Below are 26,774 nucleotides of genomic sequence, written 5' to 3'. Positions count from 1 at the left end.
AGGCGGCTGTGCCCCACTGATTGGTGGGGTGAGGCGTGGGGGTTCCACTTTATTTTGGGACCAAGCCAAGCCCAAAACGGCGCCACCCTAATCGCAACCCGTTCTTGCGCGGCCTTTGAACATCATCGCGCCGCCGCTCTTGTAGACACGCAACCTTCTTCTTCTCGTCGCTCGCTACGATTTTCATGCTATTTTCCCTTCTTCAGGCCGTTTCTTTGAGCCCTGCTCCTTTTGTTGAACTACCCGATCGCTCGCTACTGAATGAATAACCATCTGTGAACTCCCCGCTGTGCCATCTCCGATGGGGAAGTGTACGCAATCATCACTTACTGGATTTCGCGACTTGTATGCTGATAGTTTGGATCCAGGGCGTTATGGTGTGATTCTGGACGCCGGGTCCTCTGTACGAACCTCTCCTGCCTCATCACCGGCGCATCGCTAACATGTTCAAGGGGACTCGTGTCCACATATACCGATGGCTCAAGAGCGACATCGCTCGCAGTAAGGCGAACGAAACCGATCTACAAAGATTACCTCGGATCGAAACGGACAAGAAGTGGACGAAGAAAATCCATCCTGGTATGCGACCGATTGAAGACCATTGCAGCGCAGAGTGCAGGCATTGACTCCCCCAGGTATCTCGACCTTCGGTGATAGTCCTCATGAAGTTGGACCGGACCACCTGGACGAACTCCTCAACCATGCGCTCGAGCATGTGCCTCGCGAGGAGGTCCCGAATACCCCTCTCTTCCTCCTCGCTACCGCAGGCATGCGAATACTGGAACCACCGAAACGGAAAGCAGTCTTGAAAGAAGTGTGCGACTTTGCGCGAAAGGCGACTAAGTTCCAGCTACCTGATTGCGATTTGCATGTGCAAGTCATACCAGGGGAGACTGAGGGGCTTTATGGCTGGATAGCAGCGAACTATTTACTGGGAGGCTTTGACAAGCCGAAAGAGCACGACCATGGAAAGGGCCATCACACATATGGCTTTCTGGACATGGGCGGCGCATCGGCGCAGATAGCTTTTGCCCCGAATGCGACTGAAGCCGCGAAACACGCCAACGACCTGACGCTGTTACGGTTACGGACTGTGGGAGGCACGCCAATGGAATACAAGGTGTTTGTGACGACGTGGCTTGGTTTCGGAGTCAACCAGGCTCGGCAGCGCTATGTCAAGGCTCTGCTACAGTCTAGTCCCACGGCCGAGGAATTGCCCGATCCATGTTTACCTTCCGGCTTGAAAGTGACCACGGACGGGAAACCCCTGGACGACGACGAACCCAGAATCAAGCAGCCCTACCTCATCGGGACCGGAAAATTCACAGAGTGCATGCACCAAACCTACCCGCTCCTCGAGAAGGAGAAGGAATGTCCCGACCAACCCTGTCTCGTCAACGGCCAACACGTGCCCGCCATCGACTTCGCCGTCAACCACTTCGTCGGCGTCTCCGAGTACTGGCACACGACGCACGAAGTCTTCGAAATGGCGCACAAGGACAAGGCCTACGATTTCAAAACGTACCAGCAACGCGTGCAAGACTTCTGCAGCCAGGACTGGGACGACATTGAAGCGCTCGTCGCGAAGAAGCACTGGGGCAAGAAGGTCGATAAACAGACTGCCCAGGAGTTATGCTTCAAAGCGTCCTGGCTCATTAATATGCTGCACGACGGCATCGGCGTCCCGCGCGTCGGCCTCGAAGAAGCGAAGGGAAACACGAACGGTACCAAGCACCTCCTCGATGGCGCGCATGAAAAGGGCTTCCTCGACCCGTTCCAAGCCGTCAATAAAATCGATGACGTCGAAGTCTCCTGGACACTAGGCAAAATGGTGCTGTACGCCTCGAGCGAGATTCCTCCACGCGGCGAGGAAGCGCTCGCCGTGGGATTCGGCTCCAACGTCCCTGGCCCAGGCCTCCCGAGTGACTTCCAGCATCCCGGCGGCGCGTATACACCGTATACAACAAAGGCCGGCGAGGAAGAGAAATGGCACGATACCCTCTTCGCGGAGAATTCGCGGCGCATCCCCGGGTTCCTCATCTTCGTCGTCCTCGTCTTCGTCATCGGCTTCGTCCTCTGCGGCCGCGAACGCAGGTCCTCGGCCGCGCACAAACTCTCGCGTCTGCTAAGCTCAGCTCGGCACCGCCATCATCATCTTCATCGTCAGAGGAGCGGCAAACCAGGCTCTCACCACGCGCGGAAACGCGGCATCGGCCGCTTCGCAATGCTGCCGGGTACGTTGTTCCGAACGCGGGGTTCGCGCACGCCGTCGTACGAGCGCGTCTTGGAAGATGGGACCGCGGTGCGGGATTTCGAACTCGGCGATGTGGGGGACGAGCGGTACTCGGATGGGGAATCGTATTCGGACGATAGCGAGGGGAGTAGAGGGAGTAGTCGCGTGGGCAGGACGAGCGGGTGGGCGACGCCGCAGATGAAAGCGGGGTTACCCGGGAGTGCGGCGCCGGCGGAGCAGTATTCTGATGGGATGTATGGCGGTGGGATCGCGAGTCTTCATGGGTCGAAGGTGAATGTGGTTGCGCAGGGGGGTGGGTTGGGATTGAGTCCGCCGTGTGGTGGTGGTGGTGGTGCGTTTGGGTTTGCGTCTGCTGCGAATGTGAATCTGAATGCGATGGAGAGGGGGGGATTGATGAGTCGGACCGAGAGTCGGGAGAAGATTGCTGTGGGCGTGGGGAGGAGGAGTAGGACGGGGAGTCCGTCGAGGTTGTTGAGGGGGAAGGGGTTGGGGTAGGTTGGAGTAGCGTGGTGCTGCTCTGTGTGTTTGTTTGATTGAGCCTAGGATGGGTTTTTATTGAGGTTTTGGTGGGATAGGTGGTTGGCGTTTGTGCAGGACGATGGCTTCTGCTTGTTTGCTTGCTTGCTTGTTTGTTTTGGGCTGGCTTGAGCGGGTGTCTCTCAGAGGGTTGGGCCGTTCGAATCACGGGTTTGTTTGGGTTGCTTGGGATTTGGGGCCGGGGCATGTCGATATATTATTTGCATTATTTAGCGTTGCGCTTCTTTGCTTTGGTATATATTCGATTGCTGATCGCTTTCAGAATAGTCTCCATGGACAGTGAGGCAGAGCCGTTTCTGATATCGCCCTTGATATACAACAAGCACTCTGAAGAAAAGCAATAGTACAACGTGACTAACAGCAACGCCGACGTGCGTTACAAATGGTATACGATGGCCCTCTCCCTCCCATCCCCATCCCCATCCACGTTGCTCTTCACATGTTAGCCATCCCGCAACCAAATCCACTTACTTACAACCTCGCCGCAACCAAACTCTTCCTCCTCCTCTTCTTCCCCCCCGCCAATTCCCCGACCCCATCCCCATCCCCCTCCCCCTCCCCCCCAAGCACCACCCGCCCACCCTCCCACAAACCCCCCGCACACAAATCCGCCAACCGCAACACCCTCCTCTTCACCGTCCGCCCATCCCTCCGATTCTTCCCCTCGCGCCTACTCGCACTAATCCTCTCCGCAAACGCCCACAACTTGGACCCCTCGGTCACCAACTCCCCGCTCGTTGGACACCGCGCCGGTATCCACTCGTCCGCGAGGCGGATCCGGGCCGGGACTTTTGCGTCCTTGGGAGGCGCCGTCACGATGATGATGCCCTCCTCTTGGAACCGGGACAGCGAGTTCTTCAACGTCTCCTTGTTGACGGCTTCAAAGTAGCTCAGGTCTCCCTGATGGTACAGCGTTTTGCCCAGCAGCTGCGCGCGCTCCGTGAAGGCCTTGTGGTCGAGCCAGGCGTGCGGACGGGTGCCGTCTGGAGCAACAGCGGCGGCGGCGGTGGCGGGATGGGTGAGGGGAGGCGTGAGCATGGCGAGGGAGATGGCGCCGAGCCATGCGGCCTCGATGAAGGGCCAGATGAGGAAGCAGTAGAAATCGTAGTTTTCCCGGCCCGTCTCGCGCTCTTCCTGGCTCAGCGCGATGTACGTTACTTTGCCCGTCGGCTCGTCTCGTGTGACGCTGATGACGTTTTGGCGCTCCAGGTCGGCGATGGTGGTGGCCATGTTGGTTTCCAGGCCTTCGGTGGGGAAGATGAATTCGGTGCGGAAGAGCTGCGAGAGGAATTCGGTTTGGTCGCGCAGAGCGGCGTAGGAGATGCGTTCGTTGTGCGGGCCGCCGCCCAGCTTGACGGTCGTGTAGAGGGCGGCGCAGAGGAGGGATTGGAGGATGAAGAGGTGGATCGTCATGTTGCGGTAGAAGGAGAGCTGGAATCGGTCGACGGCGTAGTATGTATCTTCCGGTAGTCCACGGACGAGGCCAACGAGCCCCGGACCCAGCACCTCCAGAGCCCTCTCGACGACGACGCTGGTGGGTAGGCCGGCGAAATGGGCAACACGTCCGCCTTGGGCTCGTACGCGCTCGCTGAGCCACTCCACTCTTCTGATCAACTCGCTCTTTCCTACGCCTCGGCCCCTGAGCGTCAGGAGAACCGTGCCGACTAGCGCAGTAGGCATGACGACGGAAACCTCGTTGATTTCCGAAAGGACCCTGTATCCCATTGTCCTCAGGATGCGAACGCGCTCGTCCTTCGGTGAGAGTGGCTTCGGTAATTGGCTGAAGCGTTGGCGCTGTTCAGTTATAAATTCACGGAGACTCCACGGCTCGTGGAACCGGACATCAACCCGGCCGAGTTTGAGGGAAAGGACAGAGGATGCAGAAAGAAAATCCATGAGGTTCTCTTTTGGCTTTGGATGGCCCAAGAGTTCGCTGATATAGGAACTGTTGAAATGTTAATCTTGGATAAGCAGAGTAGAGCAGTCTGGGGATCCATACTCCACCTCAATGACTTTATCGTACTGGGTCGACACCGGACAGATGATCGCATCTTCGACATGCCCCGACGCAATGCTATCAACGATGTAGGACAAGATGCCAAACTTGGGAGGAAGCAGCTTGCCCGTTCGACTCCGTCCGCCCTCCACGAAGCACTCCAGATTGTACCCATTCGCCAACAAGGTATCGATGTACGCCTGGACTGTCGTCGTGTATAATTGGTCGCCTCCGAAACTCCGCCGTATCCACATAGCACCCGCATGTTGAAGGAACGAGCCCACGATAGGGAAGTTGAGGTTGTCCCCTGCGACTACAGTGGGAAGCGCAAGGCCGAGTCGGTAGCATATTATCTGGAGACTGACATAGTCGACGTGGGATTTATGGCAGGGGAGGAAGATGATGGACTGTTTCTTCTTGGCCGCTTCCTCTGCTACTTTTCGCAGGCGAAGAACTTCTTCGCTCGAGACGTGGACGCCTAGTACCCGTGTCAGCACTCAATTCATCGATATACTCACCTCCCCTTCCTTCAGCTCATAATTCCACCTTGTATCATAGTGAAATGACCCACCCTGATGATACGCCCTCGTCAACAACTGCGTCGCCAAATAATACGCGCCCCTTATAAACCTCTTACTCTCCATCTTGCAAATCATATTCTCCGTCAACCCCTCCGCCACCTCCATCAGACTCTCCTCAATCCGGCTCCTCCTCACCTCCCTCTCCCTCTTCGCCTCCTCCCCCTCACCCCCCGGCAACAGCCCCTCTTGTACCTCAACCTCCACCCTCCGTCCCGCCAACTCCTTCACCTTCGCTACAAGTTTTGTATTACTTAACACGCGGCTCTTCATCTTCTCCGAGAAGCCCGGGTAGAAGATGGGTTGGCCGACCACGGAGTCGTAACTGCGCCATCCGGTGCCGGACACGTGGAGCGAGACCTCGCGGATGAAGTCGAGCGGGGAGGAGCGGAAGCGCGCCATGCCGGATATGAGGCCTTGCTTGGAGAGCGGTTCATTGTAGCCGGCGGTGTGGAGGTGGACTTGATCGGAGGCGGTGATGCTGAGGTCCGGGGGTTGCGGGGAGGGCGGGCGCTTCTTTGAGGAGGAGGATGAGGGGAGCATGGCGGGTGGTGGTTGGGTGTGGTATGGGGGAGGTGGAGTAGGTGTCGAGGGTGTCGGTGACGTTATGAGTTATATGGTGGTCGTGAGAGGCATGCTCGAGGTTGAGTCCTTGTCGAAGAGGTGGGGTAACAATTAGCAATTATATTAAGCTCAATGACAGCTATAGCAGTTGAGAAGCCGGAGAAAAATGGAGAAATCAGGACAGAAACAAGGTCGCAGGAATGTAGAAGGCAATTGTGAGGGTGGTAAACCCCATCCGAGCTTTGAGAGACCCTGGTCGAGCTCTGGCTTGCAGGAACGACCGAGGCTATCCAGGAATCTGGAAGGGGGTTTGCGAAATGCTTCGCGTCGTGTTCGAAACAATAAATACTTCTTAGAAGTAGCTAATTTTTACCCTGTCGATGAGTTCTTTTAGAAGAGTGTTCTTTTCAGGTTGGACCAATTGAACAATGAGTCAGTCACGTGACCATTATTGAGAACGGTTCACTCCACTCGTATATACTCTACCTAGGTATTGTACAGAACTATGTACAAGTAGATATTTTCGATAAGACAGGTGGGAGGCAGGAAGCGCGCAAGCCTCCGAAGCTAAACCTCAAAACACCTCCCAAAGACTCACCTTCCCATCCCTAGCCCCAGCCACCACCCAATGCTTGTTTTGAATCCGCACCTCTCTCTGTTTTTGCAACCTACTCAGGCCCGACAGTCTCTCATCCGTGCCTCTGAGCACTGCGTTCTCCGCAGCCTTGGCAGTTTCTCCCGAGGTCGCTCTCGAAACATCGCCACCGGGCTGAGCAACATCTCCGCCACTGTCCAATATTTCCGAGAAGCCAGCAGCATACACGCCATCATTGTGCCACTTCAACACGGCCACCTCCTTTAGAGTCTTTGTGCTGTATATCCTGATTCTGCTGTCCCAGCCGCCGGTGACGAGAAGGCGGCCGTCGGAGCGGACGCGCAGGGATTGCTGGCCGGAATGTTTGGTTTGGGTTGTTTGGAAGGGCGGTTGGATGGTGAGCTGTTGGGGAGGTGGTGGTTTGGGATTGACGTTGGGCTGTGGTGCGGCTTTTGCAAGGAGAGATGAGAGGCCGGAAGGTTTGGAGGCTGTTGAGGAGGAAGGGGGTGGGGAGAGGGGCTTTTTGGAAAAGGGACTGAGGGTTGTGGTAGTGGTGGAGGCGACGGGGATTTTTTTGAAGGTTAAAGGTCCTGAAGGGGATGTTGTCGAAGTGGATTGGTCTTCATTCCTGATCTGGTCCGATTTTCCGACGGGTGGTGTGTCTACCTCCGGAGTGTCAATGGTATGGGTACGTTCGGCTTGCAGGCCTGAAAGAGATTCTGCTTGGAAAAGGGACTGCGAGTCCTCATCCTTGGTGGTTGATATTCGTGGATTGTCCTCCGCAGCAGGACCTGCAGATACGTGCTCCGGTCTGGATGGGCCAATTGATGACGACTCTAATTCTGATATCCCCTCTCCTGAAGACGCAGACGCATACCCGATATCAACGGGCAGCTCGGGGATCCGGTGAGCAGCGATGACTGCATCAGCAGAAGACGTGAAGTAAACCTTGGCATCCGGTAGGGCATCTAGCGAGAGGATAGGTTGAGTATGCGGCTGGCTAAGGTAGATGGTCTGCGCAAGCTGCAGCGCTGGATCCGTTGTTGCCTCGGAGCTATATTGGGAACTGGTGCCAAGGAGATGGACTGCGGTGAAGCCGCCCTCGTATCCGGCGATCAACAGGAGCTTGTTTGAAGGCCGATGGTAGGTAAGCTTTACTGCCATGGTCATGCCTGCATTTCGTTAGAGTACCGTTTGATGGCTTCTCTGAAAGTTGGGAGACAATAGGGAAGCGCATGACAGAGTACACAAAGCCGATACCATCTGGAATTGGGACTCAAATGGGAAGACTTACCAGTGTCGGTGGGCTGAACCTGAGGCACCACATACACCAGCTTCTCCTCAGGGAAGCGGTAGACTTCAATCTTCTTGTCGTCTCTCGCTGGTACAGCTACCAGGATAGAATCAGCGACCCCAGCATGCGAAGCAGTCTGCTGCTGGGTAGAGTCACGGTGCTCACGGCACATGGAGAAGGCGCAGAAGTTCAAGGTATTGACCGGAAGAGTGTGCAACAACCATGGCTTCGGACGATGTATGCCTGATCCATCGGCAGGCAGGACTTTGGAAAGGTGTGCTTCGTCGCCATCTCCTAGCTGCCATATCCTCAGGGCGCTATCCCGGCCATGACTAGGCAGGAAGGTTAGCGGACAAGTGTACTGGGAAGCTGGGGTCAAGACGGATGCGGGAATAGGGAGCGGCGGAGACCGAAATCTGGGGATTTATAGCAAAGGATGTAATCGCGTTGAAAGGGGTATTGATAGGAGTATGGGCAAAGGGAAACAGAACGGAGAAGAAGAGCGGCAAGGCGGAACACGAAAATTACAGAATGGATGACAGTATACGCCTCGATGAACTCACTCTACTGAATCTCTACTCACGTTATGATTTTGTCTGTCGACCACTCTTCGGCTCCCAGGATGGTAGCCTCATGGGCTCTCCACACAGCCACAGGTCGTTTGGATTCCAAATTCCAGGACACGACCCAGCCATCAGCATCCCCGGTCAGCAAGCGGCGGTTCTGGCGAATTATCTGGACGCTGTGGATGGCCGCAGAATGACCGCGGAATATGTAGCTGGGCTGGGCAGGCGGGCGTGAAGACGACTGGGTGGTGGTCGCCGCCATTTTGGCACCGGCGCTGACCACAGTATTGCATACAAATGAGATGCAGACGTACTATAGTAGAGCTGGCGGAGAACGAGGTCAATCAAATGTGGGGGCCACGGCGCAGTCAGTTTGGCTGGGGCGAGTGTCCGTAAGACGATAACCGTTGAGCTGGTGGTATGGCGTAGTTGGGGTGGTGCCGCAGCTATGAATAGGGTGGCAGATGAACCACACCTAGCGAGGCTGCCGACTCAACTCTCTGGATGCCAACCCGGGCATTCCCCTAGACATATCGTGAACATGTCCGGACTCTGTGAAGCCGACCCTCTGCTCTGGGTCAGGAACGGGCCCAGTTCATATGGGTTCGCGACAGCAAGACGGTTGTCCGGTAGTGGTGCAGAGAGGTGTCGTCTATTTTGGGGACAGAGATCGATCGATCAGCCGCAAGCCGGACATCGATTATTCCTTGGGCGACCGGGTCGTCTCGTAACCGGGGAGACTATCCTATCCCATCTGCTGGCAAGTTGGCAACCCGGGGCTGCGTCGATGGTTACGGCGCACAAGGCTTTGGCTCTGTCGACATAGATCGTGCAAGACCCGGGGAGGCTGTGCGCTGCACGACAAAAGCAATTGGAAGAGAAAGCAAAGCAGCTCGCCTTCCAAGATTGTAGAAAAAGCTGCTGTCCTTTGCTTTTAATCGCCTTCATCGCACCGTCACGGCCATTGACCTCACTGAAGAGCTGGCTTGCCGAAGGATCCAGAGATCAGATGAAAGTTAGCCGCATTGCCTTGCCTTAGATTTCGTGCATCCATCCTTGCCCCTCCTCCAGGTCAACGCCCCAAAACAACCCACGCCCGTTGAGCTCATAGCCAACATCGCCGCGTGCAGAAGACAAGATCTCGAGCACCGTTTTGTCTATACTACCGTTACAGCCCTAAGAAGTCGCCCTACTTGGGAGTTGTCAGCCGCCCCTCTTGCGACCCGCGCTTTGTAACCTCCGCTACTTCAAGCCTCTCCGCGCTCTCCCTGCAGCCTCCTCCACACCGACCAGCTCGTCCCTCACCATTCTCTCCGCAACCCATCTGAATCCTACGAGGAGCCTATCGAACCTTTTTTGCGCACCAATCGCAAAGCCCGACTCGCGCGAGCGCATCGAGTTTGAACGAGCAGAATCTCGTACCCGACCCGAAGAGAAACTGGCGTCGCCCATTGAGCAGCGCGGACCGCCGCCGTATAGTTACCATCGCGATTATCCATATGGTCAGGACGTCAGCAGCGCGAATTCGCCCGTCACAGCATCCGACGTGACCGCGCGACGCGATCCGGTCGCATCCAGGTCAACGAAGCGGAGGAACGTCCACTCGCCATCGGGGGAGCCCCTTGCAAAAAGACGCAATTCGTCTGGAAGAGCTAGCATACATACGGGACACGGATCAGAGAAGCAATTCGCGACGCAAGAGAGGGCGATGGACAGCAGCGAAGGAACCGTTGACACTCCCGGCTCAACAAACAGGGCAGCCCAGGATAACAAGCCGAAGAGAGTTCGGACGGGCTGCCTGACATGCAGAGAGCGTCATCTCAAGTGCGATGAGGGAAAGCCAATATGCCAAAACTGCCGCAAGTCGAACCGGACTTGCAAGACTGGGCTGCGGTTGAACTTCATCGACATCCAATGCACGCAGCCTTCCATCATGGCGGCTCCCGGGCCTGAATATCAGATCGCCTTTGTCGATGACTCGAGGGACATCGCAAGCGAATATGAAGGTGGCCTAGCAAAGTACGGTCGTGTGGAAGATAACAATGCGCCTGTGGATCGCAACGGGTTGCTCGCACAGATGCCCAACAGCATGGGCCCTCCCCAGTCTACACCACACCCCAACCTACCTCCCATCCAAGGTATTCTCCCACACGCATATCAGGAAGCCGCTCATGACTTAGCGTACGAGCGCCAATCGCACCGCACGCCCTCGCACCACCACAGCCATTCCCACAGTGAATCTCCATACACGGCCGGCGCCTCATCTTACAGCGGGGAGCAGCCCCCGGCCCGGAGCGACGCAAGAGACTTTCTCGACACGCAGGAGGAGGTGCTATTCATGCAAGTGTTTGTGGAAGAGGTGGGGTTGTGGATGGACAGTATGGATCCTATGAAACATGTATGGATGTCGTCGCTTATACCTGCCCCGTCTCGGTTGGAAGTGCTGACAAACGGTCTAGTTCTCGCGTCTTCTTCCCTTCCACGCGCTGAGGGAGCCCATGCTCCTGAATGCTTTCCTGGCCTGCGGTGCGCGGCATCTTGCGCTGGTGAACCCAAAGTACAACGAGGACAAGGCTTTGCACTACTACGACACGGCCACCACCTATCTACTGAGCTCTCTGCAGGACCCAAACCGCAATTCGGTAATATGTGCCACCACCGCCGTCATCCTCAATGTCTACGAGATCATGTGCGAAAGGGCACTGCAACGGATGAACCATATTGCAGGCGCCCGTGCCTTGATCAAAGAATGCGGCTGGAACGCCAGATCCACGGGCATCGGAGCGGCTTGCTTCTGGCTCAACGTCGGCATGGAACTTCTCAGCTGTCTGCACTTCAACTGGCAGGTCGCATGGCATCCCGATGAATGGGGGGTGGACATGGACTTTTCACGCGAGACCGAGCCCGGCCATGAGGAGATATGGACATACCGGATCGTCTATATCGTAGCCAAGATAGCGAATTTCCGTGCCACGGTGCCCCGGAACAGCGAGCAGATGCGTGCCCCTGAAAGATGCAACGAGTGGAAGCACTTGAAAGACCTGGCCGATTCGTGGAACGAACGTGTCCCGCGGACGATGCATCCCATGGCATATCTTTATCCCGGTGAGACGCTCTCAGGCTCCGCATTCCCCGAGGTGTGGCTCATCAAGCGGACTGCTATCGTGGCGAGGCTCTTCTACCACACGGCCATGTGTCTCCTTGCGCAACTCAATCCCCTCCAAAGCCCAAGCGATCCCGAAATGCATGAGTTGCAGCAGCAGCACTCCAGGTTCATCTGTGGGATCGCGGCGCATGTCAAGGATCGGTAAGTGAGCTCAATTAACACAGTGGCAGCGTCCATACTCACTTCCGTCACAGCGGCGTCGCCAGCGTAGCCCTGCGATCCCTCGCCATCGCCGCCGAGTGTCTGGACAATCGCCGCGAGCAGGAAGAAGTGCTGCAGATCTTCGACAAGATCCGGCAAGAGACGGGATGGCGCGTGGGCTTCCTCAATGAGGAGCTGAAGGAGAAATGGGGGTGGAACAATCCGTCGCAGCAGCAACCTCTACACCACCAGCAGCAGGCCCAACACCAACAACAACCGCAACAACATCAACAACCACACCACTCCCGCACTGTCTCTGGCCACATACACAACAACGACACCCTCCCCTATCCACGGCAACATTACTCTCCAGCGCAACAGCAACATCAATCACCACAACCACCTCCTCCCCAGCATCCCCAGCATCACCAACAACTTCATCAACAGCATCAACATCAACCCCAAACCCAACCCCTCCTGCCAACACCCTCCCCCTCCCACCACCAAAGTCCAACTCAACACCATCCAAACCCCACCCAACAACATCACACAAACCACGCCCAACACCAGCATCAGCAGCACCAGCATCAGCAGCACCAGCATCAGCAGCACCACCAGCACCACCCACCCCACCAACCCCAACCCCGCCGCCCTCCCCAAGGCATCCTCAACCCCCTCCTCTCCTCGGCAGACTTCACCATGCCCCAGCACCCTTACCAGCCGCACTACGTCGCGCCCAATAATCCCGTGCCCCACTTTGCGACACAGAATCCCGGTGCGGCTGCGGCTGCGGTTGCGTCCGGGGGAACGGCGCAGGCGCATGTGCATGCGGAGCAGGGGGGTTATTATTAGGGGGGCTTGTGAGGGGATAGGGGAGAAGGGAGGGAAGAAGGAGGGAAGGAAGAGAGGGCAGAGAGGAGCTGGGTAACATATCTTCGTTTCGTGTAGACTACATGTGCTTTGAGTACATCATGGTTTCTGGAGACGGTGGATTGGGATTGGCGCCGTCTTGTTTACGAGCGATGTGGTTCGCGCACGCAGGAGGATGTATTCTACACATCCCCTCCATCTTGAGCGGAACGGCGGAAAACAGGAGATCCAGGGCATCGTCGCAGCAACGTACTGCAGTCAACGAGCATAATACATGAATAACACAGTTGAAAGACGTATATTCGCTTTCCGCTCCCCGTCCCTGTATTCTATTCACCAACGACCAAAATGCCCAACACCGCATACGCATACGCCTACTTCCGTCTAACCTAATTCTACAATCCAACCAGCATCCAGAAATCAGAATCCAAGACCCATATATATTATACTAGCGGAACAATACCATAATCAACATGCACACGAATCCATCAATCATCCCCTTCATCCCCACCCACCATGCGAGTATGAAAACGCCGCTTTTGGAAGAAGAAGAGCAATCATCAAACTGCCCTGCTGTATGACGAGGCCTTGAGCAAATGCTTTCTTTCATGTATGCGTGTCCGTATCGATGCATGCATGCATGCCACGCAGAAAGGACAGAGGAGACGCGGAGAAGCGAAGAAGCGAGGAGAAGAGAGGGGGAAGGAAAGAAGTATGCAAGATATCCCCAGGTTATGCCATGCACAGGTACGCAAGCGGCGGAAAAGGAAAGATAAGACGCCTTCCAAAATATGCAACGCGCGTATGAGAAGGTATTCAAGACGGTGATGGGATGAAAGGGGCGCATGAGGAATTGGCAGAATGTCCCCCCAGTCAGTATTATTTTCCCAAATTCGAAAAGGAGAAACGTCGTATGTCCGGCGCATGGACAGAGGTAGTTCCTCCTGATGAGGCGAAATCCAAACTTCGCAAAACACGGGCAACATAGATGTCGTGAGGGTCCCTTTTCCATCAACGATAGCAAGCGGAATCCGATCCCCACACAATCCCCGAAACGCCCATGGCCCTTGTTCAAAAGTCGACACTCCACCTGAACCGCGCGCTTGATTTCGTATCGTCTCCCCGAACAGCGTTTTCCGGGTAGTCATCCGGATCCCCCACAGCATTGCATCGCCCTGAACGGCTCATCCCAAACCCAGCACCATCCCATATCTCCACCTCATTCAGAGCTCTCGCTTCCTCGCCATCCTCTGGTGGCAGTCGAATACGGGCTTCGGGGAGAGGCGACGACACGAAGCGTGAACCGAGTATCAATCTTACGGGGACGAGTTCCTGCAACACCTTTAACGAGGAGAGATCGGATGAGCTGGGCGCCGCGCCGCGTTTCCTTAGATAAGGAAATTCATCGGAGGACTGCGTCGGCGAAACTGGTTCACGGTTGGTCGTCGGTATGTTTTCGGAGGTCTGGGCGGAAGAGCGTCTGCGTTGGGTGCCTTGCTTGGCTTCGGGGTTGTCGGATTCGCTCGAGATGATGGTCGAGAGCCGTTGCAGGCTCCCTCGGAAGCGAACATCCTTGCTGCTAGGCACTGGAGACGTCGTGGCAGGGCACTGAGCCGGTGATGTACTGATGGGAGAGTCTAGATGCGGTACTAAGCCGTAATCATCTCGTACAGGAATCGAAGTGGAGCGCCTGCCATTCCGCTCTACCATTCTCGGTGTTCGCGGATCACGGGCAACGGTGTCCGCTGACCTCGTGGACGAGCCCTCGGTATTACTTCCATGATCCACTGCAGTATCCCGTCGTTTCCTCCGAAGGTTACCTGCCGACATCTGGCTATTCTGCGGGGCAGTGGATAGCTCCTCAAATGATTGCAGTGCAGGGCCGTTGTAAGAAGGTTGCGATGTGGGAGACGACGCCGCAGTTTCTCCGCGTTCGCGTTTCCGTCGCAAATGTCGCTCGCTGGCTGCCCGTTGCGGACCCAGCGCTACTCGACTGCTGCCCGCGCTTCCAGTGCGACTGGTACTGCGGTTAGGGCGTTCTTTCCCACTCATGATGCTCGCTTTGGGCGGTGGTTGCAGCATCCAGTGCGTATCTGAAGACTGAAGTGACTGTAGATAAGGTAGGTCGACAACAGGGCAAAGGACTTCGTGTTGCTTCGGTGTTGGCTCAGGACCGTATTGAGTCGATGATGACTTGGAAGTGTCTGGCCTGGTGGAGCCGCCGAGCCCAACTGAAGATCCTCGTGGAATTCCTGACTTGGAGGGACTGGGAGGCTTTGCGGTTCCCCAGAGGTCTTCATCTTCCCGTTGATAACGCCTGCGGTTCCAATTCTCGTCGCCGAGCTTGTCGTCGCTGAACTGTCGATCTCGCGGCATTCGGCGGACGTCGAGACTGCTTCCAGACTGAGCATCAATACTGCTGCCGGCTTGGCTGACCAGAGCACTACGAGGGTCTCTCTGACTGCTGTTGGTTGTATTGGATCGCTTTTTGCGTCGTGGTGGAGGTCCCGGACCCAGGGCGATTTCCTCCGCCCAGTAGGGGTTGATGCCCGTGGGAGGAGGGTGCTCATAGACTTGTTCAGCAGAGGTCACTTTGCTGTGCTCCTCATAGACCTTCCTCGCCCTCTTCCGCTTGTTCCGCCGAGCATGCTGTCGGGCTAGTTCTCCGCAAGGTACACAGGAAAGATAGTGGAAGATGGCGGATTGAACACCCCGGAAGAACCAACTCATGCCGTCGCAGCGGCGCGAGCGTAGGCCGATTGTAAAGCGTAGGAGGATGTTGGATAGATGGGGTATTCGCTATGGGGCGCAATCAGAGCGGCGGGCTACAGATATGGCATGGTGAAGAGGGCATTGGGCATACTGCTGGGACTTGTGCCTCCTTCCGAGACGGTTGGGAGAAAGTGCGAGAGAGCTATTCCTGCTCGTTCGACATTGCTCGCGCCAGCGCTGATGAAGGATCATGGCCAACAACGTTGAATCGTCCGAGTGGGGTTAGGATGGCGGAGAAACGGAGTGGAAATGAGATGCGGGCAATGATCCCGGACGATGCGGACAACGATTCCGATCTAGATTAAACGGGAAAAGGTCCCCGATCGCAGAAAAGCTTGTTTGGTCGGTGCTGCCAGTTGGCCCGATTCGCCCGCCAAGCCCATTCCGTGCGCGTGAATGATGGCCCTGGATGCTGAGTCAGCGATCAGAGGCAGGCTTATTAAGCTGGACTTCAATTCGAACACGCACAAGAATACTCCGTACGCAGAACACCATCTCCCCAAATGCATTCCGGATTAGCTCCCAGCTCAACCAAAATATGCCGTAAGTGAAGAGAGTATTTCGTCTCTCCTGCAGATGATGCCTATAGTACATTGTCCCGCTCTACAGTAGTAATACAGTATTCTAGATGTTTTGCCAGCGCTCTATAGATGCGCCAGACATGCACAGTTGCTCCGAACGCCGCTCCCACATGCAACAGCACGATATCCCGGCCGGGTGCGATACAGCATGTACAATGAGATCCCTAAATGTGGAGTTCACGACTAACGTCCTGCGGCCGTGATGCTCCCTTAAATGTCTTGGTTGGATCTGGCTTGGGTCCTTCGTGTGGTTCCCCATCCACGTCTGCCGGGTCGCCGTGGGCTTCCGAGGCCTTCGATGGTTCATCGTTACTGTTGGCCACTTCTACCCTCGCTGTGGTCTCATCTTCTGAACCGTCCTCCTCAATCTCTGGCGTTGGGTATTCATCCACATCGTCCGTGGCCGGGCCCGACTCGAACGCTGCTCTGTCCTTGAGAAGGTCTACCATCGTCTGTGGCAGCTCCCCCTCCAAATCCGCGTCGACAGGGAATGGGGGCAATTCCTCATCAGTCCCTCCACGACCCTCTCTTGCCAGCCTTTCCATCTCCTCCATCGCCTTCTGCCTCTTCCGCTGCAGCTTCTTGAACTTCCAATCCGTAAAGGAGAATTCACTCAAGGCCTTTTCTATTGCGTCTTCTACCAGCTGCTTCGTATGATTGGCCAAGGCCCTTGTTTGGAAGATATGGGGAAACCGGTAACTCAGCCAGAGGTACAGCACAATCATCTTGTGCAGCCGCTCCAGCTCATACAAATACTGCCGACCAGGCGCAGGTGGCTGGTCCAGGACTTCCAGCGGCAGAGGCAGATCCAACAGATCCCCGGACTCGCCGTCCGCAATGCATCGGGCCATAGCAAGAACCAAATTCTCTTCCAACTTATCCTTCAGACTCGCCGGAGCCGCACACAAAACCACACGGTCTGGGACTGTGAGGTTCTGGACGGGGTGGATGGCGTCCGCAATCTTGATCTGGTCCTTCAGCGAGCACAGGTGGAACCGGGGATGCAATTTGCAGATCTCGTGCAGTCGGAGTAGAATGTAGCTGAACGGAGTGCCTGGAGGGAAATAACTCGAGAATCTCTCGATCACAATGGTAGGTGGGAAAATTCCTGCAGTCTCGATGGGTTCGGGCTCCTTGTTCATGCAGCGGTGCAGGTACCGGAAATCATAAGCTTCGAGCGTGGTAGCATAGCCAACAGTCCCACTTGCGGGTCGGAAGCGTCGGCTGTTCTGGTTGCTCTCCACGGCCACCAGCTCGCCGCTGGAATCTGCGGCAGCGCTCGAAGCCGCACATGACTGCTCGCCGTCAGCGACAGCGTCATGGGCCGTCTTGTAGCGTCCCGCTCGACCGGCAATCTGCTTGATCTCGGAGACCGTCAAAGGTACAAGTCGGTTGCCGTTGTTCTTCATCGTGGACTCAAAGATCACACGTTTGATACTCCTAACTCCATATTAGCATGAGCAAAACCCGACAGCATAGACTGAATCATACAAATTCAACCCCATTCCAATGGCATCGCTAGAAACCAAGAAATCGTAGTCGTTATTCGGGTCGTTGAACAACCGGGCCTGTTGAGCCCTGGTTTCCGGCGGCAGGCTGCCGTATACAATGGCGCATTTTCGCCCAGTGGTCTTCTCAATCGTCTTTCGCAAGGCATGTATGCCTAGCACAGAGAAGGACACCACACAGTCGCCTTTCTGAAGGTTCTTGGCGAGACTGCCTTTCAGGCTGTGGTCTGCGCAACGCAGTGGAGTAAGTCGTTCATACTCATGCACCTCGACCTCCTCACCCACCAAGCCGCACAGCCACTTGATGAGGGGAACGGTTCGCGCCTCTCCGCAGAGGTGAATCTCGCTAGCTTGTAGACCAAGAAATGCCTGGGTCCACGCCCACCCTCGCTCCACATGGCTGATCATCTGTATCTCGTCAATGACGGCGACATCCAGGGGCCGATTCAATGGTGCCATTTCCACGGTGCAACTCCACATCTCGGCCTCCTCCCCGTTCTCTGGCGGCCGCTGTTCCTCGCCAGTTACCAACATACATGGCCTCCCTTTTGCGGTCATCCTCGTGTATACCTCATGGGCAAGTAGACGCAGAGGCCCCAGATAGATGCCCGTCTTTGCCTGCTCCAATCGCTTCAAGGCATGATACGTCTTTCCGGAATTCGTGGGCCCAACGTGCAGATGGATTTTGCGCTTGATGGCTCTCGTAGCCGGGTACCATTCGGAAGGGAAGCGCAGGTCGGCCACCTCTTTCTGGTTTTCCAATTCGGCGCGTGTGAATTGCCCACCAAACACTTGGGCGTAGAAAAGGTAATACAACCGCCTCTCTAGGACCCTGGTTCCCCATCGTAGCTCGTGAAGGAGCGACCGCACCTCGGGGGTATCGCGTGTAAGCCACGCTTCCATGTACTTTTGAAACTTGTCCCATTCCTTGTCGAAGGCTTCAGGCGTCAATTCGAGACTCTCGAGGAACTCGGGGCGGCCAATCTCTCGGTGGACCTTTGCCATGGCCTTGGAAACCGCAGACTTATGCCAACCGGAACTTGTCAAGGGATTGAACGTGATGATGGATCCCCGCTCATCGCCTCTTCCCAAGGTGGGTTTCCAGCTCCTGACGTCTGTCGGGCCCCGATGCGCTCTGTCATCTTCTCTCTCTGGGGGGTGTTTGTGTCCGCATGATGCAAGATTCAATCTTTTTGCCTTTACGGGAGACTGCGGGAGTGACCGATACGCTTTCTGAACATGGGGAAGCAGGCGCGGAGGCCGCGGAAGCGCCGCAGAGGCGCATCGAGGACAGAGCGTGGAGCGCCGCAGCGTGGAGGTGGGCATGCCAGGAACCGGTCGCCTCAATGGGACATTGACGACGAAGAGTCTATCCCAGAGGTTATGGAATGCGAAGGGAGGGAGGCGACGACGGAGTTCTGGGAAAAAAAAGTTGAGCGGTCGTTGGAACAAGCACAAAGTTGCACGCCCTCGACAAGGCCCCTTGCCGCCACGCGACAAACCCAAAGTTGAGCACGTCCCGCCCGACGCCTAGTGCTCCAAAACAGCCTCTCCCCACACCCCTCCTCGACACCCCCCACTCCCTAGCTATTGCTACCAAGCCTTGAGCCCAAGAGCTCCTTCACAGCTTCGCCAGACCCTCTCCGCAAAACAAATCAACTTCCCAACCCCCAAGAAGGCGGTTATTGTTTGCTGTCGGGTCGCTGGGCGTCCAGGCTTACCTCCCTCGGTGCCCGTCATGGGCGTCTCAATCATTGAACTGCAGCGCGACCGTATATCTCCCTTTCCATGTGCCGCCCGTGTGTCAGTGCTGACATTGTTCCCCAGTCATTCTCAGCACTATCAAGTCCACTACGCGTGGTGACGTATGACACCCAATTCCTCCCGTTCCGCCCTTCTAATACAACCCGCAGTGGAAGGTCCTGGTAGTAGACGAGGAGAGCCGGAAGCTCATAGACAATGCAGTCAAGGAAGATGACATTCTGAACGAGAATATCACAAGTGCGCATTGTGCCCTCAGACCAAGTCTACGTTGCCCTGACCCACTACGCAGACATTGAACGTATCGAGGACCGCCGGCCGGACCAGAAGGACACAGATGCTGTATACTTTCTCACTCCAAGACCGCACATTGTCGATTGTATCATGGCAGATTTCGAGCGCCAGAAATACAGGGGAGCGTTTCTTCTGTGGACCAGCTGTGAGGGAGTTTCCGAACGTGGTTGACTTCGCGGTGCTGACTCTCGTGCATAGTACCCTCTCGGTCGCTCCAAGAGCGTCTTGAACGGTCGCAAATGGCGCAGAAACTGATACGCATGTTCAGAGTGCTACATCTTGACTACTACCCGCGAGAGTCGCACCTAGTAACGTTCAGAGACCCGTACAGCTTTCCACTTCTATTTCATCCCGACTGTAACGATCTGGTCGCGAAGCATTTGGACGCCATTGCAGAGAAGGTACACCTTTGCTGATTCCCTCTCAATCTCATACACTAACCGCCCCTTCAGATCACAGGAGTCTGCGTGGCGCTTGGCGAATATCCCACTGTACGATACTATAGACCAAAGAATCCAATTCACGAGGCCAGCGTCTTGTGTTCGCACCTGGCGCGTTTCGTTCAGGAAAAGTTGGACATGTATGCCCAGTACAACCGGGAGTTCCCGCCCCAGTCCAACCGGCCGCGTGGGGCACTGTACATCACGGATCGGTCCATGGATCTCTTCGCGCCTTTTCTACATGAGTTTACCTATCAGGCCATGGCACATGATTTGCTGAGCATAAGAGAGGGTGATAAAGTGACATATCGGACGGTCGTCAACGAAGGGGAGCCGGGAGCAGAGGAAAAAGACATGGAGATCAGCGAGAAGGACCGTATCTGGGTAGAGAACCGTCATCGACACATGAAAGATACCATTGACAAACTGATGGGCGACTTTCAAAGATTCATAGCGGAGAATCCGCATTTCACGAAGCAGGACAGCCAGAATGCCGCTGGCATGAACGGACTCAATGCCATCAAGGATATGATCGCAGGATTGCCACAATTTCAGGAGATGAAGGAGGCGTACTCACTGCATCTGACTATGGCCCAGGAATGCATGAATATATTCCAACGGAACAAGCTTCCGGATCTGGCCTCCGTTGAGCAGGTCGGTACAATGTACGAATAACTTTTCGGCCAGAGACTGACTAGTTTTTGTAGTGTCTCGCTACTGGACTCGATGAGGACTTTAAGAAAGCCAAAAACATGGCAGACCAGGTCATACGAACATTAGACGAGGAGGCGATTACTCCATCCGATCGCCTCCGCTTGATAGCGCTTTACGTCCTCTACAAAGACGGCGTCCTCCCTTCCGATTTGGAAAAACTCCTCCTTCACTCCCAACTGCCGACGAGCGACGGCGCAGTAGTGCGGAATCTGGAGCTTCTCGGCGGCCGCATCTCCAAACGCCTAAAAGAAAAACGGGATCCCCCGCCTCCATTATTTGCTCGCAAAACTGCACCCCAAGATAATGCGGACGAATATGCGTTATCAAGGTTCACTCCAGCCGTACTGGAAATGCTCGAAGAGCATGTCCGTGGCACGTTACCGCAGGACACATTCCCATATACCAAACCGCAAGCCGAAGATGCAGGTTCATCAGGCCAAGACAACGTATCCGCAGCCTCTCTGCGCTCCGCCAAACCGACCTGGGCAAAATCTCGACTATCCAGCGTAGAACCTCGACAGCGCGTCATCGTCTTCGTCGCTGGCGGCGCTACATACTCGGAAGCCCGCGCTTGCTACGAAATCTCTCAGAAAACCTCCCGAGAGGTCTTCCTCGTAACATCCCATATGGTCACGCCTAGTCTGTACCTACGACAACTTGGAGATCTAAGCGTCAGTCGCAGAAATCTCCGTCTTCCTGTCGACGCCCCACCGCCTAAAGCTCCAGCACATCTCTTCGAGAGACCCGCACCGCCGAACCCGGTCCCACCAACTGGGTCTGCCAAAGGTGGTGTGGGCCTCCCATCTCGGCCTGGTGGTGGTGCGGGTCCCCCCACTGCAGCGATGGCCTCCATGTCGCTGAATTCGGGGAGGGCGCCGGCGCCACAGCTTGCCCAGAGTGGACCTGGTAGCCATCCGCAGAGCGGAAAGTTGACGAAGGATCATGAGAAGGAGAAGAAAAAGAAGAAGCATCATTTCTTTTCGTCGTCGAAGTCTTAAACATCAAGGGGTTAGGATGAGAGAATGGAAGAGGGTTGTGGATACAACGTGCATTGAGTTGGGTGTTTTGGGGTTGTGCTTTGTAGGATACCATGGGTGGATTTAGCTTATCTATATTGACTGGCTCAAACTGCTTTGTTGCTCCTCTGCCTTATCGTGCGATTTGTCCTGAATTGAAACCCTTCTCATACTACAAGCATGAGCCACGCACTGCCAAGCTGCACCGCCATATTTCTTGACGAGTGGAGTGGGGCCAACCACGTGCATCTTCTAGCAGCAACAATCTCGCCTTCTGTATTATACTTTACTTCACCTCATTGCTAGGAAGATAGGCAGTCGAAATGGTGTACTACTTCACCTCGAACGTCATCACTCCGCCGGGGTTCATTTATATGGGGAAGGATAAGGTTGAGAGTACGTATCCTGTCGTTTTGCTCGTGAGGCGTTCTTAAGACGCTGCATCTGCAGCGAGAAAGAGGTGGGAAGTGGGGAAGATTTAGCTTTCAGCGGGATGTCTCTTTAGTTTTATTCCTTGTTTCATTTTTTTTCCTCCAGTGTCTGGCTTGCTTTTTTTGGTCTGCGGATCATGTCCCCGGCTTTGTCCTCCCTCTCTCTTTTCCGTTACAGCCAAGTCTTTCCCCCAAGACTTATGATTGCATCCCTCACTTTTTCCGGTTTCTCCATCTTATATTGGCGACAATAGCATTGCTGACGATACCCTTCTACTGCAGATGAAGAGCTCATCAAATATGGCCTGGAGGAAGACGTGTGGTTCCACGTGGACAAGCTGTCGTCTGCGCACATCTATCTGCGGTTACCGGAGGGGAAGAACTGGGAGATGATTGATCAGGATTTGTTGATGGATTGTGCGCAGCTGACGAAGGCGAACAGCATTGAGGGTACGTTACCATCTCATTTCACTAATTCAGACGGTTTCAGTGGAAGCACTCGATTATGGGCCAAAGAAAGATGAGCGCAGGGAGATGGAGGCGGTGATAGTCTAGGGATTGAGGTCGGTTGTGTACGCCGATGGGCTAACGCGAATCAGGTAATAAGAAGGATAACATCACAATTGTGTACACCCCCTGGTCGAATTTGAAGAAGGATGGGAGTATGGCGGTGGGACAGGTGGGGTTCAAAGATCAGAGAAAGGTACGGCTCAAGGCTTCTCTTGTGTTGCTTGACAATCCATTCTAAGGGCAGATGTATACTGTGCGCCGCCGGCTAACTATCCCTTAAGGTCAGACGGATACACGTCACACAGCGGGAGAATGCCATCGTCAACCGTCTCAACAAGACCAAGGTTGAGAAGTTTCCTGACCTCGCAATGGAGAAAGAGAATAGACTCAAGGAGCTGAGGAAGAGGGATAGAGCGGCTCAGCAAGCTAGGGTGAGTGCCAAGGTCCCATCCCCTTGAGTTTCGTTTCGTCTCCTGATACGCCTTTTCCTCTCATGTTGCCCTCTCATTCCCCACACTGACTTTTTCCAGCAAAAAGAGGAGGCCCGGATTGCCAAAGAACGCAAGGAGAAGGCGTGGCAGAGGGATCACGCCTATGATGATCTCTTCACGGAAGAGAACATGGCACAGGCAAGCAACCAGGACCGAGATGCAGACTTTTTGGATGACTTCTTTTGATCTTCCTTCTCCCAGACAGCAGCCTTCGGCTGGTATTTACTCCATGCTTCTATGACTTCATGCACAGCGGGGAGGGCAAGGCGAGGTACGGCGTTTGGTCCTGGTTCGATGATCGGGTTCAGATCGACTGGTAATCGGATTGCAATGCAATGAGTATTGCTGGGCTTTCACGTGCGGCCACGTATGATCATGGCCGGCAGGCACATTCCCATGCTCTCGTTCAGCATCCGGATTTGATGATTAAAAGTATCGTAAGCCGTGATGTTGATTTCCGCTTCCTGAAGGGTCACCGGCTTTTTTCCTATCTTCTTATGGATTCCCTCCGCTTCGTGCCACCACACGAATAGCAGATTCTTTACGATCTTGTGCTCCAGCCCATTCTCCACCGTCGCGTATCGAAGAAACTCTAGGGTGTTGTTGATCTTCTGCTGGTCGAAGTCGGCGGCATCGCCTCTGCGGAACGCTAAGCGGAGGCGATTGCGGAGCGTGAATCGCGCTGGCTTCGAGAATTGTATCGCTCGGAGCGACTGTCGTAGAAGGTGCCGATACGCATGCACGACTGCTTGTTGAGACATTGTGGTAGGATTGGATGAGGCTAACGGAGAAAGTATGAGAATCGTGATGATTGGTTGACGAGCTTTTTCGGAGAAAACTATGATCCGCTCCGGCTTGGCTGCATGACTACCCAACGTCTCCCATTCCGCTTCCCTCTTCTCCTTCTTCACCCTTCACTTACAAGCTTCCCCAACGTTCGGGCAGAACGCTGGTGCTGTAAGAACGTGCAAGAGACCTCGATAGGCTTTCATTGCGCACATCTGCCGGGAATACTTGCATGCGCGTTTTGGCAGTCGCAGTTCCGCAACCTCTCCAACTGTTCCGGCCCTGGTTGCTCTCCAGATTACCCTTGAAACCATCCCCGCAGTTTCTTTCCACATCTCGCTGTAGCCAGAAAAGCGGGCGAAGCGGCCCATATATCCATCAACAACATTGTCGGCCTTCCTGGCTGCTCTCTCATCTGGAAAGAGCCGCTCCCACTACTAACCTATTTAACCCCAGCGCAGTCCCCCTGATATTGCTGTTGTTCATCTCGTTTTGTAAGCGGAAGTTAGTGGATTGACTGCGCCATGGTGCGCGTCATTCCAACTCACAAGAGTGCCCATGGCTCGTCCAACCTTGATCGCCCTCGGGCAGCACGCAAGAAGAAACCTTACAAAGTTGTCTTGGAGATGGTGACGCAAGAAAAGAAGAAATTCCACTCCATTGTAGGCGGCGCATTCGTCAGCGAACGTGAGTACCGACTGATACGTTACAGATGGCATACAGCGCGAACGCACCTCCTGGATATACATTTGTTCCACTCGGGGATCGCGAGCTCACGGAGTACTGCAAAGATCAATGTAGAAAACAAAACTTCGTAGCGCATATTGTTTCGGTAAGCGGGAGGTCTGCTCTTCGTCCTCTTCAATCCCTAACGCCACCATTAGGCCAGACCAAAGCCCAATTCAAAGGGGCAAAACCGTCGCGATGGAGATCGGAATATCTTACGCATAGACACTCAGCGCATTGGACATCACTTTCCAGATGAGGTTGTCGACAAAGCCTGCCAGTTTCTTGGCTACGAATGGAGCCATAGAGGCGGGTTTCGAAAGATGCGGACGAATTATGAGACCACAGCATTGGCGCGGAGCCTTCATGACCATGGGGAACGCATGTTTCTCCATGGCCAACCAGCCACGGAAAAGCAGACTAAAGATCAAATCCGGAGCGCCATTCTCGAAGTGTTTCCGAAAATCCCAGAGGCAGATCTGGAGTCAATTGTCAATCATGCTTTTGAAGAGGTAAATGCAAGCATATGAGACCATATGAATCACCACTGAACTTCACAGGGCACCAACAGAGTAGGTAACGCCAAGGAACTCACGTTGGCGCGCAGAGTGCAGCTCGCTGTAGGCGCTTTCATCCGTCACCAGTACACAAACTATGACAAGGACTTGAAGAACGGCGTCAGTTGGGTTGAAGCTCGACAAAAATCGCAACCTATATCCTACGCTAAACTTAAGGAGTGGCGTGGAGAAGGCGATGATCGAGAACTGGAAGAAACCTTCCGCGAGGTGATTGTCCTTGATGATGACGACGACGAAGACAGTGACCTTAGCGACGACACTTCTTTGACCCCGAACGAGCGAGAAGACAGCGTGGAGATAATATCTAGCCGGGCAACAGGTCGTGAACTTGGACCGGACACCTATCCCGATATATCACGAGGGTATGAGAGGATGCCGAGCTCGAACATCCGTGGCCCTGCTACCACATATGCGCCCTCTCCGAACGGCGCCCATATGCTTACAGCACAGGCCCCAGCAACAGACCATAGAGGGGCGTACGAGACTACAAGTCGGTCGACCGCAGCATTGTACGTCTTGGCTAACTATACAAACAATAGTACTCAGCTTAATTGTGTTAGGCGCTCCACATATGAGCCTGAAAGGGTCGTGCGAACGGCTCCACCTACCCGGTACTTCCGCGATAAAGACGGATGTTTGTACAACGTGAGTTTGCAGGATGATAGCAGAGATAGCTGCAAGAAGCACCCTTTTGTGTACGTCGCTAACGTTTGCAGCTTCAACCGATTGAGGATCACGAACCCCGTTCATTGACGACGCGCCACGATATTATGCCCAGCATGGCAACTCCGCGGGATCACGATGGATATGTATCTGCCCCCTCAAGGCTCAGTTCAGTTGACTGGACTCAGGTGGACAGAGCTGTGCCCACCCGCAGACCGTCGGGAGATGACGTTGTGCTTCCGTCCGTTGAACGTGAATCTGGAGTCCTTCGCTCACCCAGGCGTGCAGTTGAGGCGCCGAAGCATCGAAATGAACATCTCAGATCTGACCCCTTGCTGTCGCAACTTGAAGCTCAGCGACCGAGTAGGACTTTTCTCCGTCCTGAGCACGTTGTTGTTGATGCTCGGCCCAGGTTACTACCTGCCGGCGACATGAACTATGTCCCCGCACATCCTGTTGGATACACCGACGAAAGGCCCAGACAGGTTTATGTTGCCATGCCGGCCTCAAATCCTGCGCGCATTAGCCCCATGTATTCTCGCGCTCCGCCTGAGTATACCTATCCGCCCCCTCCGCCTCAGCATAGGATGCCTGAAGGGCGCGTTTTCCCTCAATATGGACATGTTGAGGGCGGGGGTTCTCTGCCACGATATGATTTTTCAGATGATGGCAGGTACACTCGGAGTGGACTAAGGTACTACGACGGTGTCGCGCGGCCTTGAAGCATTGTCCACCTTTCCGGTAACGATTACTTTCTCTTCAGGTTTCTCGATAAGTTCCAGTAAGAGGCGGGCGTATGGTGCCGGGCGGTTCGCGTTTCCCGTTCGATTTCCTTCTGCACTTCGTGGTTCTACTCTCTACGGGTTGCCAGGCCTGCTGCATTGGGCGGTTTATTCAGTTCGGCGTTGCATTTGTTGGGTGCCTTTTGCCAGCAAGGAAAAC

At 55.0% G+C, this 26,774-nt stretch overlaps 10 protein-coding genes across 10 annotated transcripts; 5 read left to right on the top strand and 5 right to left on the bottom strand.

The window, feature by feature from the left end:
* The first annotated feature begins 69 nt into the window (after positions 1–69).
* On the top strand, positions 70–2,863 carry EI97DRAFT_64171 (uncharacterized protein). The gene is made up of 4 exons (XM_033802981.1): positions 70–311; positions 369–403; positions 453–579; positions 636–2,863. Exons 1-4 carry the CDS (start codon positions 302–304, stop codon positions 2,747–2,749), a joined length of 2,286 nt encoding a protein of 761 aa, XP_033653099.1. The 5' UTR covers positions 70–301; the 3' UTR covers positions 2,750–2,863.
* A 133-nt stretch (positions 2,864–2,996) lies between these two features.
* Positions 2,997–6,151, bottom strand: EI97DRAFT_494521 (glycerol-3-phosphate acyltransferase; the record flags this gene model as incomplete). Its single annotated transcript, XM_033802396.1, has 4 exons — positions 5,359–6,151; positions 4,791–5,265; positions 3,373–4,736; positions 2,997–3,118 (listed from the first exon to the last, which is right to left on the bottom strand). The coding sequence occupies exons 1-4, from the start codon at positions 5,906–5,908 to the stop codon at positions 2,997–2,999; spliced, it is 2,511 nt and encodes an 836-aa protein (XP_033653098.1). The 5' UTR covers positions 5,909–6,151.
* A 352-nt stretch (positions 6,152–6,503) lies between these two features.
* Positions 6,504–8,646, bottom strand: EI97DRAFT_378732 (WD40 repeat-like protein; the record flags this gene model as incomplete). The annotated part of the gene is made up of 5 exons (XM_033795679.1): positions 6,504–6,628; positions 6,719–7,012; positions 7,217–7,696; positions 7,819–8,150; positions 8,402–8,646. 5 exons carry the CDS (start codon positions 8,644–8,646, stop codon positions 6,504–6,506), a joined length of 1,476 nt encoding a protein of 491 aa, XP_033653097.1.
* Positions 8,647–9,964: 1,318 nt separating this feature from the next.
* EI97DRAFT_64083 (uncharacterized protein) lies at positions 9,965–12,592 on the top strand. Its single transcript, XM_033802980.1, has 4 exons — positions 9,965–10,522; positions 10,565–10,782; positions 10,844–11,691; positions 11,745–12,592. The coding sequence occupies exons 1-4, from the start codon at positions 10,093–10,095 to the stop codon at positions 12,541–12,543; spliced, it is 2,295 nt and encodes a 764-aa protein (XP_033653096.1). The 5' UTR covers positions 9,965–10,092; the 3' UTR covers positions 12,544–12,592.
* A 918-nt stretch (positions 12,593–13,510) lies between these two features.
* Positions 13,511–15,653, bottom strand: EI97DRAFT_64015 (uncharacterized protein). Its single transcript, XM_033802979.1, has one exon. The coding sequence runs from the start codon at positions 15,289–15,291 to the stop codon at positions 13,633–13,635; it is 1,659 nt and encodes a 552-aa protein (XP_033653095.1). The 5' UTR covers positions 15,292–15,653; the 3' UTR covers positions 13,511–13,632.
* Positions 15,654–15,828: 175 nt separating this feature from the next.
* On the bottom strand, positions 15,829–18,865 carry EI97DRAFT_467738 (P-loop containing nucleoside triphosphate hydrolase protein). Its single transcript, XM_033801617.1, has 2 exons — positions 17,406–18,865; positions 15,829–17,354 (listed from the first exon to the last, which is right to left on the bottom strand). Exons 1-2 carry the CDS (start codon positions 18,746–18,748, stop codon positions 16,079–16,081), a joined length of 2,619 nt encoding a protein of 872 aa, XP_033653094.1. The 5' UTR covers positions 18,749–18,865; the 3' UTR covers positions 15,829–16,078.
* Positions 18,866–18,974: 109 nt separating this feature from the next.
* EI97DRAFT_433961 (syntaxin-binding protein-like protein 2) lies at positions 18,975–21,763 on the top strand. The gene is made up of 7 exons (XM_033798503.1): positions 18,975–19,194; positions 19,250–19,287; positions 19,336–19,423; positions 19,476–19,622; positions 19,676–19,878; positions 19,930–20,571; positions 20,625–21,763. Exons 1-7 carry the CDS (start codon positions 19,161–19,163, stop codon positions 21,627–21,629), a joined length of 2,157 nt encoding a protein of 718 aa, XP_033653093.1. The 5' UTR covers positions 18,975–19,160; the 3' UTR covers positions 21,630–21,763.
* A 143-nt stretch (positions 21,764–21,906) lies between these two features.
* EI97DRAFT_433960 (DUF814-domain-containing protein) lies at positions 21,907–23,467 on the top strand. Its single transcript, XM_033798502.1, has 5 exons — positions 21,907–22,043; positions 22,361–22,528; positions 22,678–22,781; positions 22,870–23,019; positions 23,119–23,467. The coding sequence occupies exons 1-5, from the start codon at positions 21,971–21,973 to the stop codon at positions 23,263–23,265; spliced, it is 642 nt and encodes a 213-aa protein (XP_033653092.1). The 5' UTR covers positions 21,907–21,970; the 3' UTR covers positions 23,266–23,467.
* On the bottom strand, positions 22,972–23,845 carry EI97DRAFT_63971 (DUF1763-domain-containing protein). The gene has a single exon (XM_033802978.1). It carries the CDS (start codon positions 23,838–23,840, stop codon positions 23,433–23,435), a length of 408 nt encoding a protein of 135 aa, XP_033653091.1. The 5' UTR covers positions 23,841–23,845; the 3' UTR covers positions 22,972–23,432.
* Positions 23,846–23,995: 150 nt separating this feature from the next.
* On the top strand, positions 23,996–26,096 carry EI97DRAFT_63895 (uncharacterized protein). Its single transcript, XM_033802977.1, has 5 exons — positions 23,996–24,527; positions 24,578–24,697; positions 24,750–25,103; positions 25,152–25,678; positions 25,730–26,096. The coding sequence occupies exons 1-5, from the start codon at positions 24,390–24,392 to the stop codon at positions 25,920–25,922; spliced, it is 1,332 nt and encodes a 443-aa protein (XP_033653090.1). The 5' UTR covers positions 23,996–24,389; the 3' UTR covers positions 25,923–26,096.
* The last annotated feature ends 678 nt before the right edge of the window (positions 26,097–26,774 follow it).

This window comes from Westerdykella ornata (genome assembly GCF_010094085.1).
Source record: "Westerdykella ornata strain CBS 379.55 unplaced genomic scaffold EI97scaffold_13, whole genome shotgun sequence".
Lineage (NCBI taxonomy): Eukaryota > Fungi > Ascomycota > Dothideomycetes > Pleosporales > Sporormiaceae > Westerdykella > Westerdykella ornata.
The sequence above is the reverse complement of the archived record's forward strand: the minus strand, read 5'-3'. Positions and strand labels throughout refer to the sequence as shown.